We start from the raw sequence: 15612 nt of genomic DNA, 5'->3' as shown, positions 1-15612 counted from the left end.
GGTAATAAAAATGCTTTTTTTCTATTCACCAAATAAAAACTGAGACAAGCTTACATTTTTAAATGTTCATATCTTCACACAGTGCTCAGCATATATAAGTACACCCCTCACAAATCTATGTTTTAAATTAATATTTTTCATAGGAAGCTATAAAATATCATATTTGTGTATATACATTAGATTAGTCAGTACTAAAGACAAATCTAGAGTTGATCTAACAAAACAACTTACGATAATGCTCCAAAAACTAGTACACCCAAATTTATATGTAATAGAAAAATGTTAAATACAATTTTAAAAAGAGGACAAATCCAAATAAGCAAAAAAAAAAAAAAATAAATAAATAAAATAATTGACAAATGTAGTTTGTAGGTTGTAATTTTTATTAATATTAAAAATGTTAATTATTTTATTAATATTTTGATAGAATTTAATTGTATTATCTTTCAATTTCTAAATATGTTTGGTGACTAAAATATTATTTTCATAAATATATGTTTAATAAATATGTTTTGTTTAAATGGACCAAAAATACATTGCCTATATTGACTGAGAAATGGATAAAAATATCCACTTTCAAAAAGGGGTGTACTCAATTATGCTGAGCAATGTAAATACAAATTATGTCTCTGTTTTACTGCACACTAGACTTTAGATTGACTTAAGAGATCGATTCTAACATCTAAAAAATATTATTTTTTTAAAAAAATTGACAAATCCAAATTAATGTTAACTAATGATCTCTTAAATGACTGCATGCCACCAGCACTTAGAGCCCCAGATATAAGAGATTGGCTGTGTCGCTTTAGTGCCATTTAACTAGAAATATGGTTGATCTCTTACCATAAAACTTTGAGCACCTTTGGTGTAAAACATAAAAGCAGCCTTACCTTCTTTGATCAGAATAGTTAAACAAAGACACTGAACAGGTCTCTTTTTCACAACACAGAAGCTCGAAAACCAGTTTGAAATGTCAGTAGCTTGTCCTAAGGAGTTTTACGTGAGCTTTGAGACTTTCAAAAACGGCATATGGAAAATATTAGGCCCGTGTCACTGGAATTGGATTTGCCTTTGAAGGCCAAAACCTCAATGACCACAAGCACATGCCCTAAAAAGCTTCCCCTCTGAATGCTGGGGATTTAATCAGCCATAAGGCTTTCAAAGCAAAGGCGAGTTCAACAGAAATATGCAATTAGCTTATAAGGAAAATGAGATTTACAAGTAGAGGAATGTGAATTTAGCCCTTTAAACGTGTGCGTGCACTGTGTAAGAGCAGCAGCTATACCATTCATTAAGATTGAATCTAATAATTTGTCCTTTTCAAATGAAGCAGGTCTACTATAATGCCAAAGCCTCAAAACCACTCTTTGATTTTCTCACTTTTTTATTCATATATTTATTTGTGTTTGGACACAGTTCAAAATATATTTTCCCTTTCCCTCCACCTTCTCTGTCTGGATTATTAGAAAAGAAAAAGTAGGTTACTTGCTGTGAACCAATTCCCAAGCTAATTCCAATGCCCACATCAATCAGGCCTTGAAATACCACCACCACCACTTAATATTTGGGTTACCGGGGTGACGGGGCGATCAGTCTCCTGGAATCCTACCAAAGAATTTCCTCATAGATGCCAATGCTCCTTTGCAGACACATCAGGTGCAGATTATTCTACAGATGTGAGCCGGTGCCCTATTAAAGCTATCAGTTTGGTTCCAAAGAACAAAATTGAAAGAGACAATCTCAATACTAAATCTTTACGATATTCTCAGCTTTAAATATTTCTAAGTTCTCTGGAAAATAAAATCAATGTCACAAGGGTAAAGTTGAAGAGTTTGGATGCAAAGAACAAACAAAAGAAAATAATCTAAAGTTGAAATAAAACAATTCTCAGGCTGTTGTGTGTAGTAATTTTAATCCTAGTGTAAATCATAGGTTATTTCCCTTGGCTTCAAAGTGAAATAACTGATCGTAAACAAAGGAGGCTAGGAAAAATGCTTATTCTACAGCATTTTGCATTTAAACTCTTCAGTTTCTCGTTAGACATTCTGTCGATTGTATGTAAATTTCCAAATATACATGAACTAACTCTCATTAAAGTATGAGTAGGACATTCATAGACTGTTGATATAATAACGTAATAGTCAGACCATCTTTGGTATACTATCAAGATAACGTGTAAGCAGTCATGATAAACAAACATGAATGGTAGTTGACATGTAGCTGCAAAAGAAGATGTTACTAAACATGAAGCCTAAAAAAAATAAAATAAATAAAAAATAAAAAGTATTGTAAACTCCTATCAGAAAGACAAAGTTGTTTGGGTACGGCTTTTCATCTAGACATGTACCAAACAGAATAAGAAACTTGATTTTCCTGATCATGGTGATGCAATTTAAGCAGGATATTAGTCATAAACGACAGAAATAATGATGTAGGAGGAATGTTGTCACCTTGGAAATAAGTTTCTATCTGCTTTCTAAATGATTTTAAGATATTGAGCTTCAAAGTTTTTGAATTCCATATAGTAAACAATATATGTGTAGCAGTTCTCTTAAATACAATGACATGACAGAGACCCTAAATGTACTCTAAATGTGAATTCTCCAGATTCTCTTAAGTTTGCAAGTTGGGTAAAACAAACAGGGAAAATGCAGATAAAACTTTCTAATTAAAAAAAAAAAAAAAAAAAAAAAACATCTTCCATTTGTAATTAGAAGGTTCTATCTGCCAAAGCATTAATTGAAGCATTATTTTCAAGAAATACAATCACAAAAATTATATAAATTGGTGTTGTAACAATATGTGAATGTTTGAGACATTTATAAAATTTTTTGCTTTTTGCTAAATGTATTTAATGTTTTAGGATGGACATTTTTCTTTTTCAAATTAAGTATACAAGGCTGTGCTAAATGTTTTATCCAGTGCAGCTGTTAATGTCATTAATATGACAATGTTTTATATGAACTATTGAATTATATTTATTGAATTAAATGTCCCATAGTTTAAATTAAGTATTTGTCGTTCAAGGCTTAATATCAAATTTAAAAAGAAATCAAACAATGAGCAAATGAGTTTAATAAACACTTAAAAAATGTTTCACTTAGTATATATACACAAATAAAAATAATTTACTTTTAATATACACATCTTTTCAGTTTCAGGTTTCTTCTCAATTTTTAGTTTAATTCTTCGCATTATTTAGTCGACTCTGATCTTGTGTTTCTTTCTGGTCTTTCCCACTAGCAATGGAGCAGTCTGGCAGAATGACAAAGAAAACTGGTCCTGATTGGTCCTTGTGCGTGCTTTTGAAATGCTGATAGACTCACAAAAAGAATCTTTTAGAGCCAAACTTGAGTTCAACTTGGTAGATAAAACTTTTTTTTTTCTTTTTTTTTTTAAATCCTGAAATGTAAACAACAATCCCATAATGTAAGTAAGATGTCATTTAATAAGCTTTGAATAACTCAATTTTGACAAAAATGGCAGATAGAACCTTATAATTCTAGGATGGCAATGTGTAAAGTATAATATTCTATTATGTATGTAAATGTTACCAATACCTGTTGAAGCATCTCCTCAGTGGAGTTCAGCTTGTGCTGATATTCCCCAAGAGAATTCTCCAGGTCTCTTATCTTCGCTCCCTGAGCCTCCACCTGATCCGTCAAAACACTGACCTGAGAAACAGGTTTAAATCAAGTTAGTTCAATTTAGATGCATCACCTAAGATAAAGCTGTCAATTTCTTTGCAGTTTTATCAAATTAATAATAGTCACACTACATAAATATATAATCGGTTGGATTAAAAACACTGTATTATACAGAGCCTCAGACAAATTAAAGCAATCCAATATCTTCTTGACAGCCTAGTTAATCAGGAATATACAGTCCAAGCACCTTTACTTACTGTCAAAAACCCAACAAGCCAGAACAAGACTAATCCTCAAAGCCCTGTCTGTTCCCATGAATCATTACAATTACACTGGCTTGGATAGGCGCACTTTGTACACATGTAGCACAATGGCTTTCTTCGGTTATTTGATATACTACAACTGAAACTTTTCTTATGAAATATCGTTATGAAACTGACATTTAGCTGTTTGAGATGTTTGAACATATACAGTACTATAATCCATTTATGAATGGTTTCCTAAACAAACATCTTACTGCAGATGTTGCAATATATTCATACAGTATAACGCAATAGTAAAATGTCCATTTCCAGTTACAACTGAGGTATGCAGAAACCGTGAAGCAGATGGGCTAGACCAGGAACAGAGGACCAGGAACAGGAAACTGAGGCTACAATTTGCCCATGCTCACCAAAATTATACAACAGAAGATTGTAAAAACGTTGCCTGGTCTGATGAATTTTGATTTCTGCTGCGACATTCGGATGGTAGGTTCAAAATTTGGCATTAACATAATGAAAGCATGGATGCATCCTGCCTTGTATCAATGGTTCAGGCTGGTGATAGTGGTGTAATTATATCAGGGTTATTTTATACTACTAACTCAAACATTTAAACATACTACTTAAACTATTTAATATAACTATTTAATCATTTTAACATTTTTAAATATATTAAGCAGAGCTATAAAAATGTACTATTCATGTGACCATACTGAATTCATACACTATCTAAACTGTTTTGGTAATACCATTTATTTTAATATTACTGTACTGGGATATTAGTAGACTTCTTGAACTATTGGTCATACCTTACAATAAGGTGTCATTAGTTTATGTTAATATATTTAATAACATAAATTAATAATGAACAAAACTTGTACAGCATACATTAATATAGTTCAACATTTACTAATGCATTCAAAAAATCCAAATCCATGATGTTAACATTATTAAATTTACTGTAAGTTAACATAAACTACCAATGGACAACTTTATGTTCATTCATCTTATTCTACCAATGTCAGTCAGAAAGTCTACTTGTATGCTAACAAAAATAATTCAGATCAGTAATATGTATCTTTTTTTTTTTTCACACGCACAATGTTGAAGCACATTTGAAAAAAAATGTTGTAAGATTTTACCTGTAACACAAGTGACTCTTTATCTCCTTCTAGACGAGACAGTCGCTCCTGGTAGGTCTCACCGTTGCATGCGCTGTGCACGTTGACCTGTAGTTCACATGTGGCTAGAGTTATGCTTACAATCAACAGAGATGAAAGCGAAACCCTATAAACAATGAAGCAAGGCCCACAGCTACCTGAACAGATGGCAGTGTAACAGAAACTTGTTTATAGATCCCAAAATCCAATTTGATTCTATTTCTTTTGAATATGTCACAGGGTGTTAGCAGAGCTTTACTTTACCCAACCCACATATTGTTTGAAAAAGAAATTTCTTAAGAGGTTTATTTCCTAATCAGGTTTTTGTGCACAGGCTCCATGCAGTAATGCTGAGAGACTTATGACTAGTACTGTTTGAATATGTCATATGATTGTATTTTTATTTTTTTATTTTTATGTATTAGGAAATGCATCTTCCGGTAAAAATACATACATAAAATAAATAAAGTAAATTGTTAATTTTAATTAATTGGCAGTCCATTCTGCTGTAGCACTGAGTGAGTGAGTGAGTGAGTGAGCGAGTGCGTGAGTGAGAGAGAAAGTGAATGTAAAATAAATAAAAAATGTTGATCAAACATTTGTTTATAAGATGAACTTGCAGTTGTTCAGTATTTAGTTAAAAACAGTCAATTAACCCACACTGATTTCATTGATGATTGATTTGCATTAATAAGCTCAACAGAAATGAGTGACATTGCTGTTGACATGTCAAAGATATATATATATATATATATATATATATATATATATATATATATATATATATATATATATATATATATATATATATATGTGTGTGTGTTTGTGTATACAGTATATGCAAATATTTAGGATGCTCCGTTCGTTCGGCTAGAGATTGGATTCGGCTGATAATCACATTTAATGACTCGATCAATACTATAATATCATGAAACAATTGCAAGTGTTATGAGTTTACAAACAGAAGAAGACATAAGTGCGCACCTAGGTTATATACCTAGGTTACAAGCTAAAACACCAGAGGGGGGAAATGATGTGTGGGGGGCATAAGCGATTACTGTGCTCCTAACACAGCAGCTAAAATACATACAGATGTAGTGCAACCACTGTTTAAAATTACTTTTGGCGAATGACGCGAGTGATGGTCTTTTAGTTGCAAGTGTAACCTTTGCATGTCCATTGTTTTGAGCTGCTGTAAAGTGAGTAGAGCGATCGCCCCTATTTAGTGTCCAATGGAATGATCTCTCCCAGAAGCTCCGCTAATCTCCCACTTATTCATAGTGGCTCTGTGACACCCGCAGTTTAGTAAAAAATAAATAAATAAAAATTCATAGCAACGAGAGTGAATGGGCAAGTTAACAAATTTCGAGAGGCACAGTGATGTTCTAAGCATTACATTGGTTAGGTAAAATGAATAGAGCAGTAATCACTGCAAATCTCTATTATTTTCTTTAAAGCTGCTTCTGACAGTGACATGATCACACCTAAATGGTGTAAAAGACATGTTTAAAGGATAATTGGCAAAAGGATAAAAGAATAAATTTCCAATTAAGTATCCCTGCAGGCACTACAACATACCCCAAAGTTGTGGGGATGTTGAATTTTGTTTGGAAATGAAAATTGGGTTAATGTTAGAACCCAACAATGACACCAATGTCCTACCTAAAATTAACCAAATATCAACGTCTAATCATGTTACACCTTGACATTGTGTAAACGTTACCACTATGACATCTGTCAGACATTGGATTTTGATAACTTTCTAACACAACCTAGAATCAACCAAATATTAACGTAATTTGACATCGTTTTTAGACTTTAAAATAGCGTTGTCCTTAAACTGGCTAGATAACTGGATTTTGATCACCTGACGTCATGACCTTAATCTAACCCAATATCAACGTCTTATGATTTTGTGTGCTTGCTGGGATCATACTTAGAGTGAAAATGTGCTTAATGCATTATAAAGCTTGTAGCATTAGAATCGATACTCAGTATCGGCCGATCACCAAAACGAACCAAAACCAAAAGAATCTTCAATTCTTCACCGGGAGACGAACTGTCCAGCAATTTTGTTTTATTTTCAAACTACTTCACTATATTGACTTTTAGCTGCCCTATAGGATCAGCAGTATTTGATTAAGAAGCTATAGGCTCTACATAACACTGGGAGGGGTTATCACTTCATATTACTGCATACATTTCCTAGCCTCCTTACCTTGCATTTTAGCTTTAACCCTATATTATTCAAGATAATAGAATGACTGAGATAAAATTAGGAAAAGAAAATTATTTTTTATATTGTGATTGATTGATTGATTGATTGATTGATTGATTGATTGATTGATTGATTGTGTTATTTCAAAAGCAAAATATCAAGCTAAATCTCAAAGCAATGTAATAATGGTTTTGTCACTGTTTTGGTAGTTGTTGGTATTTAGACATAATAAGCTTTAAAATACAGACAAATAATACACAACTATGGTTTTGTTTTAAATGGCCTTATTTACTAACATGTATGGTCCTACTGCGATATGGGCAAAGTTTGGCCCAGGTATAGTGGTATAGGTGGGTTAAGGTGTAAGGGATGGGCAACAGTCTATTTTTAAATGTAATTACATAATAAATGTAATTACATGCTAATGAATGTACAATGTAAAACCATATAAGAACATAATAAGTGCATTGTAGTAAATTATTGTTAATTTAAATATAAATACAGCTCACACTTTCTTTTTATTTATTTTCTCACAGCCCCATGAGCAAAATGCATTCTGCAGCTTAATGATGACGTAATTATCATTCAACTCCCTAACAGCGTCACCTTGCTAATCATCAAAATCATTTAAGAGACATGCGAGTGCTGAAAAATTGATAATGAAAAGTGCAAAGGTGGTGCTAAAAAGGCCAGAATTTAAAAAAGCTAAGTATATTTTTCATCAAAACCAGTGGCAGTAAGAGTACAACATCACATAAAGATGATGGAAGTTAATGTTAAGCTAGTTAGGAGCAGTGCAACAATGTCTGCAAACCACAGTACCAAACGTGTTCTTGTACTGTAGCTCTTCAGCAGCAGCAGCCTCTTGTCCAGTTTGCTGCTTACAGTGAAGAGCCACCAGTCATGAGCTTAACACACCATGAATCTGACATAAGATGAACAGAAATCTAAAAAGGAGAGAACAAGATTAAGCCATCAATAGAAAGTAATGCTCTGGTTGAAAGAGTCTTGCAGATAACAAGAGCAACACTTGTTTTATTCTTTACTTGTGTGTCCGAGGTTGATGGCATTAGAGGAAGATATTACGAAACGCACCACCATAATAGCACTTTGCGTTATGATGTCGCCGACCCGAGATCGAACCCTTACCTGAGTAATTTTTATTTATTTTTTTCTTCATTTTTAGTGTTAAGACATATAATACTGTTTGGGTTACTTATATACTGTAGGTGTACATATTTTATTTTATTGTTTTGTGTGTGACCACCGTTACAAAAGACTGGATATCAATAAAGAATTATATAGAATATATATTCAGATATTGCAGGAAAGAACATTGTGATGTTTTAAAGAACAGTGTTGGAGTTTTAGCTACCCTTTAATGATCTCATAGTTATGAAAAACATTTGAAGTTCTAAAGCAGCTGTGTCCTTGAAAAAGACATGATAGTGTCATTAGAAACTGAATTTGAAATGACATTATTTTAATATAGTCAGTCGTAAACTCAGTTGGGCTGGTTCAAGGCTTGAAACTCCAAGGCTTAAAATGAGTCCCTCTCTGGCCCTGTTGACATGTACTTGCAAAGTTTCTTAGTCAGTTAAATGTCCATTGAAGGAGCAGTATCAGCAGATATTAAGCAGACAGTCCACTTATATTCAAAGGGACCATCAATAAAGTGTTACCTAAGTACATAGTAAATAAGTACCTTATTGGAAAGTGGGACCATAAAAACACATGCACACACATTGAAAAATATAGTAAAACACTATACTGGCAGACTATACTGGGACTGCACAGCATCACACAAACATAAAATAATGTCTGTGGACTTTATTATTCAAACATATAGCTAAAACATATTTAATAAAGTTATTACAATTTAATAAACCATTTAAACTGCTAGCAGGAGTATGCATCTCATTTGATGTTACCTGTCCCAGCTATGTTATCCCTCAAAATTCTAAACCTAGAATGAGAATAATATTCTTATGAGCCCTAATTCAAGGTTATATCTGCTTATGAAGCGGTTCTTAAAGTGTTCTTTGTGTATTTGCCAATTGGTAAAGTTAGAATCTAAGAACAGAAACAGACAGCATGCTTACCTTTTTTAACCATGCAAAATGTTTGTAAAAATCAACGTCCCCTTCCATTTTGCTTGGCCATTATAAGATCCTTCAGTCTGATACTACCACTAACACTTTACACTGAAATAAAGGTATATTTCTTTTCACCTTTAGAGTACACACTACAAGTCTCCTTCTTTCGTCTGGATTTAGCCTTTGGTTTAAGTTCCTCAGCATCTGGTTTGGAGCAGCGGTCTGTAATATCAGGCTTCACTCCTGCCAGCTGCTCTTTTTTTATTCCCTCCCTTTTCTCCTCCTATACTCTCCTCCTCCTCTCTTTTTTCCTTTGCCAAACCATTTTTTTTCTTTTTGTTTCTAAACTTATTCTTCCCCTTTTGCTCTCTTTTATTAATAAGTGCTGTGTTTAGAGGCTTTCTGTGGGGGGAAAACTCTCAGACACACGAAAAGAATATGCATGGATTGTGCAAGATGGGTGCCCCAGAGAAGTAGTACCCCTCAGAGAGGCCACAGCGTCCACTTGAGAAGTAGTACATCCTGCACTGTATTGAATGTGTGACAGTGTCAAAACAAACTGGGCAGAATTTACCAGCAGGACATTTCCTGACATGAAATTAGCTGGGCAAACCTCATGGAAACATGAGGGTGAAGTTTTTATCCTGACACACACACATACACACTCACTAACTCCAATAAATTAAAAAAAAAAGTTTTAAGATATTTGAAAGAGAAGACTTTCAGATGACTCCAATTTATTAATTATCAGCCTGACACTTTAGCTTTTGCTGAATTTGCAGGATTGTAGGCTGGTTTAAGTGACTAAAACCCTCTGTAGGTTGTCCAGAACAGAGGACAATTGGATGATAAATTCAGCAGCGAAGCTGGTTGCACCAAATCTAGACTAATATTTGTAGAGGAGGGATAAAGAACTGGATCAATGCTTATTTTAGTGATAGAAGTGAGTTTAATTTACTCTGACAAATATGTGAATAAAGACAGTGAAAGGTGAAGGAAGAAGTGTCATGATTTGTAAACTTTTCAGTAATATGACATGAACTGCTGAAACAGCTTCATGGTAGACTGAAAGCAAAGGTTTATCAGGGCTTGTTGAGCTTTCTACAAACAGCTTCAGTTTCAGAAGTTTCTGTTGTAATCTGTAGTCTTTGTGCTACAACTGAATGAGCTTGACAACAGATCAGGCTGTAATCTGGGGAAAATCAGTAGGCTATAGGCTCTTATCACTAAATGTGGAAGTAGTGTACAGCAAATCAAAGAGATTTGCTTACACATGACGGACACCACACAAGAAAATCCAATATCTACAATGCCAAAAATTCTGGACTGGTCAGCAGGAATTCAATTTATGCTTATTTATATAGCACTTTTACAATGTAGACTGCGTCAAAGCAGCTTAACATAGATGTTCTAGTAAATTAAAACTGTGAGTCCAGTTCAGTTCAGTTTAGTTCAGTCTAGTGTGGTTTGAATTTTACTGCTGAAATTCCAAACACTAAAGAGCAAATCCACTGATTGACAGCTCCACAAGTCACAACCTAGCAAGATAATGGTGACAGTGGCGAGAAACAAGCTTCACCAATTGACGAAAGTGAAGGAAGAAAAAAACTCTAGAGAAACCAGGCTCTGTTGGGCATGACCATTTCTCCTCTGGCCAAAATTTTTGTGCAGAGCTGCAGTCTAGGCGCTGGAGAACGCTGGACATTCATTGTGTGAACTGCAGGTGTGAGTAGGTCACTTGCGGGTAATCAGGCTGTCCCACAGGAACAATGCGAAAACTCGTCTGTTACTGTGGTCTTTAAGGAATCATGGGTCGACTGACCGTGGTGTTCTTACCCTTAACACAAATACCTTTGATTTTTGCTAGAATGGTCTTTGATGCACTTGATTCAAAATTCATCTAAATTAAGATGAGGTCACTAAGAAAGCCACCTTTATTGATCCACTGACAGATCAACTGATTGACGCAGCTTTCAAATACTCCCTTGAATGTCAACATCACATAAGAAGCCAATTGTGTTTTGCTCTCTCTGCACCCTGAACATTTAATTTGCTGTGGATTGGGTGCTGGACACAGTTATTGCTATAAATGTCAGGATTCTGTCACTTTGGTCTTGTTAATTCTTGTTTTATTGAGTCCAGACACTAGCCCTGTCATGTTTTGTATGCTTTGCTCAGCTTGAGTTTTCACGGGTTGAGCACTCATTTTCTGTCACTGGTGGCTTTTTGTATGAGCGCCATTTTGACTGTGCTCGGGCCGTGCTCAAGGAGTGCTCAGGATGTACACTCTTGTTCTGGTGTGTTTGTTGTTTTGTTCACAATTTGGTGTTTTTCTTCCTCAGCTCTCCGGTCTAGTTGGTTTCGTTTGCCACTGGGATCAGAACATGCATGTCACTTGTGAGTGCATGGTAAGTGTTTTTTTTTTATTTATTGTGTGCTCATGTCTTATGTTCAGTCTTCTGTTGGTGTTGTGTTTAGCACTTTAGTGTTTCACGTGAACACACGGTTAATGAGTTCTTTCATTGGCTACGTGTTTTAGTATTGTTTTATGTGAGCACATGACTTGTGTTGTTTCTTTGTGACATGTGCTCTCCTGTCTATTGTCTAGTCCCACCGTCCTTCTTATCCCATTATTGGTTTATTCAGTTCTCTTGTTTATTTGGTAATTGTTTCTGCTTATATTCTTCTACTGTATGCTGTTCTGTGCCAGTTCGTCCTCGTTTATTGCCTAGTCCTGTCTTTCTGGCCCTGATCCCGGTCAGTCTGCCTAGTTAGGTTTGTTTGTGTGTTTTGTTAATGTTTTCCCCCTCTGGCTTGTTTTTGTTGCCGTTTTGTTTTATTTTTATTATTAATAAACTCGTTTTAGTTGAAAACACAATTCATCACAAATGAAAAAACTTTAAAATGCACCATATGACAAGTCCAACACTCTAACCATTGTGTCACATAATACTGGATCCAATTCATATCCTGACAAGATAGTTGTCAAGCACAGAGGACCACCTTAAAACCAATTTCAAAATCCAACGCTATGGTTAGAGAGGACATCGATGTGTCAAGCCCACATGATTGATTCTCAGGAAAGACCTCAGTAATGGTATGACTCTCTTTTAAATACATCCCATTGTCCAGACTGAACACTCATCTGGAACATTCTTAAATCTCATTATTCACAAGGCTAAAAAGATGTTCACCAATTTCTAGACTACACCTCTGCCTCTTATATATTTGGTCAGAAAACATCTGGTCACCCAACTGAGCCTTTTTTTCCCCCAAAAATTTTTTCTCTATTGTTCATTTGGAGAGTTTTGGTTCCTTGCCTTTGTAACCTTTGGTTTGCATGGTTGGATTCAGTAAAGTTTTTTTTTCAGTGAATCATCATTCAATATTTAATAGCGACATTCACATTGAACTAAATTAATGCTGAACCAAATAGAACAACAACATTCTACCACCATTCGTGCTTGATATATTGAAAATGTACCACAAAAGAAATAGTATCTGTTTGTATATATATATATAGCGAGGCAGTGGCACAGTAGGTAGTGTTGTCGCCTCACAGCAAGAAGGTCGCTGGGTCGAATCTCGGCTCAGTTGGTGTTTCTGTGTGGAGTTTGCATGTTCTCCCTGCCTTCGTGTGGGTTTCCTCAGGGTGCTCCAGTTTACCCCACAGTCCAAAGACATGCGGTACAGGTGAATTGGGTAGGCTAAATTGTCCGTAGTGTATGAGTGTGTGTGTGTGTGTGTGTGTGTGTGTGTGTGTGTGTGTGTGTGTGTGTGTGTGTGTGTGTGTGTGTGTGTGGATGATTCCCAGAGATGGGTTGAGGCTGGAAGGGCATCCACTGCGTAAAAATGTAAAAACTTGCTGGATAAGTTCGCGGTTCATTCCGCTGTGGCGACCCCGGATTAAGGGACTAAGCCGACAAGAAAATGAATGAATGATATATATATATATTCTTTCTTATACATCTGGGCTTTACATGTGTACGCTGGAGAACATGTTTACTTTGTCTGTTCTTCTGAATCTGATTTCGACAGCTAACCCAAACATTCAAACACTGAAGTCTGCAGAGAAAGAGACAGCAACAGTCAGAATGATGAAGCATCCTGGCAGAAGCTCAAATATCCAGAGGCTAGACACTTGAAAATCAGAGACCTATGCCAGTCTTGCTACTAGGTGGTGAGAGACAGTGGCCAGAAAGAACCCTTCAAACAAAACATTACATACAGAAGACAAGAAACACAGAATAACAAGAAATGTGAAAAAATCTATTCCTAAAGAAAAAAAAAGCTAACATTAAAAATCAATTTCATGCCATAAAAACCACCAAATGAATAAATAATAATAATAATAATAATAATTATTATTATTATAAATAAATGAATGAATGAATGAATGTATGAATGAATGAATGAATAAATGAATGAATGAATGAATGAATGAATGTGTCACTGACTCGGTCCCAGTCATTCCCCTCGCTGGCTAGCAGAGGTCATCATCACTGGACTAATGAGCATTACATCATCCACAACCCATTCAGGCACTGATTACACAACACCTGAGACTCGTTACCTCATCACACTCACACACATAAGCAGCTCTCACTCACACTTCAGTGCGAAGTCTTGTTTTGCCCTGCTGACATTACTGAGCGTTATTCCTCCTTGCCTGATCTCCTGTTGCTAACCCGGACTGTTCCTCGACCTTGTCTTGCTTGCCGCCTGTCTAGAATCTTGCTTTGTATCACTGACTTTGATCATCGCCGCCTGCCTCTGACCCATGCCTGCTACATCGACTTATGATTACCAGCTGCTAGCCTATCGACCTTATAAGCCTGTTTTTCATGTGAGTTCGCACACCAGTATCTACTGTGTGCTTGTTATTTAACTGTGTTTAATAAACGTACTGCAAATGGATCCCTCTGTGTCAGACCCTTCGTTACAGAAGACTTCGCCTAGCATGGATCCAGCAGCCATGCAAGTTTTGTCCACTGAACTCACTACCCAAGCCCAGGTACTAGCGACACATCAGTAGCAATTATTCCACCTCACTCGGTTGATGGAGGAGCTAGTAAAAGCCCTTCAGATATTGAATGTCTCAACCTCAGCGCAACCCATCGCTAACTACTCTCCCAGCCATCCGCCGATAACCATTGCACAAAACCTCTCCAGTCCCTGCCTAGCGTTTCCTGAGAAGATCACAGGCAATCCAACCAAGTGCAAGGGTTTTTTTGTTGCAATGCAAACTGTTTGTCACGCAACAACCTCACATGTTTGCGGATGAGAACAGCAAGATTGCTTTTGTGTGCTCCCTGCTAGCCGGAAAAGCTCTCGATTGGCTACCGCTATTTGGCCAGAAAGCACTCCCACATTTCCAACATTCAAGGACTTTATTCAAAGGTTTTGCGTGGTGTTTGATCACCCTGAAGGTGGCCGAAATTATTAACCATCCAACAAAGAAATCAACCTGCAGCCGAATTCGCTTTGCACTTTCACACACTGGCTGCACAAACTGGCTGGTCTGATGATCCCCTAAAGACCCTTTACCGGAAAGCTCTAAACCCCGAGTTGCAGACAGAGATGGCCTGCCAAGATAAAGGGAAATCCTTGGATCAACTCATTGAACTCTCCATTAGGCTGGATAATCTACTCCGTACATGAAGACCATCTCACATGGTCTCCTCCTGTCCCGCACCTGACATCACCCTAGCATCTTCAGGTACCAGTGAACCAATGCAGCTCGGCCGTACCCAGTTATCGATCGAAGAGCGTGACAGACGTCTCAGGAATAATTTGTGCCTGTATTGCGGTCTTTCTGGTCACATCAAGGTCCAATGCCCCAATAAACCTCCTCTTAAAAAACTATCGGTGAGTTCAACCACATTCCCTTCATATGCCAGCAAAACTTTATCTGTACCCATCTCTCTGTGTTTCTAAAGTACCTCCATCCAGACAATCGTGATGGTTAATTCAGGAGCTGCAGGCAATTTCATGGATTATACGTTTGCCATTAACAACTCTGTTCCATTAACCTCTTGTGATTCCCCCTTAGCTATCACGGCGATAGATGGACGCCCCCTGGGGGAGAGAACTGTAAATTACCGCTCCCCCAAACTCCCCTCAAAATAGGCTCTCTCCACGAGGAACAAATGGAGTTCTTCATCATACATTCTCCTCAACATGCCATAATCTTAAGATGGCCCTGGTTACACACCCATGATCCCAACA

The 15612-nt window shown here is 36.2% G+C and overlaps 1 protein-coding gene across 6 annotated transcripts in view; it reads right to left on the bottom strand.

The window, feature by feature from the left end:
- Positions 1-9608, bottom strand: part of ppfibp2a (PPFIA binding protein 2a) — a 46267-nt gene extending 36659 nt beyond the window's left edge. For 3 of the 6 annotated variants that reach the window (XM_005159197.4, XM_073930355.1, XM_073930356.1), the window contains exons 1-3: positions 9391-9608; positions 5053-5139; positions 3561-3674 (exon numbers count right to left, since the gene is read on the bottom strand). In XM_005159197.4, the coding sequence (XP_005159254.1) occupies positions 3561-3674; positions 5053-5139; positions 9391-9438 (249 nt within the window). In that variant the 5' untranslated portion in view covers positions 9439-9608. Of the gene's footprint in view, positions 1-3560; positions 3675-5052; positions 5140-8110; positions 8197-9390 lie in introns of those variants that run through there. The other 3 variants (XM_068214912.1, XM_068214913.1, XM_009293643.3) reach the window with 2 other exon arrangements.
- Between the last annotated feature and the right edge of the window lie 6004 nt (positions 9609-15612).

This window comes from Danio rerio, chromosome 18 (genome assembly GCF_049306965.1).
Source record: "Danio rerio strain Tuebingen ecotype United States chromosome 18, GRCz12tu, whole genome shotgun sequence".
NCBI classification, from domain to species: domain Eukaryota; kingdom Metazoa; phylum Chordata; class Actinopteri; order Cypriniformes; family Danionidae; genus Danio; species Danio rerio.
This window is presented reverse-complemented; position numbering and strand designations above follow the sequence as displayed.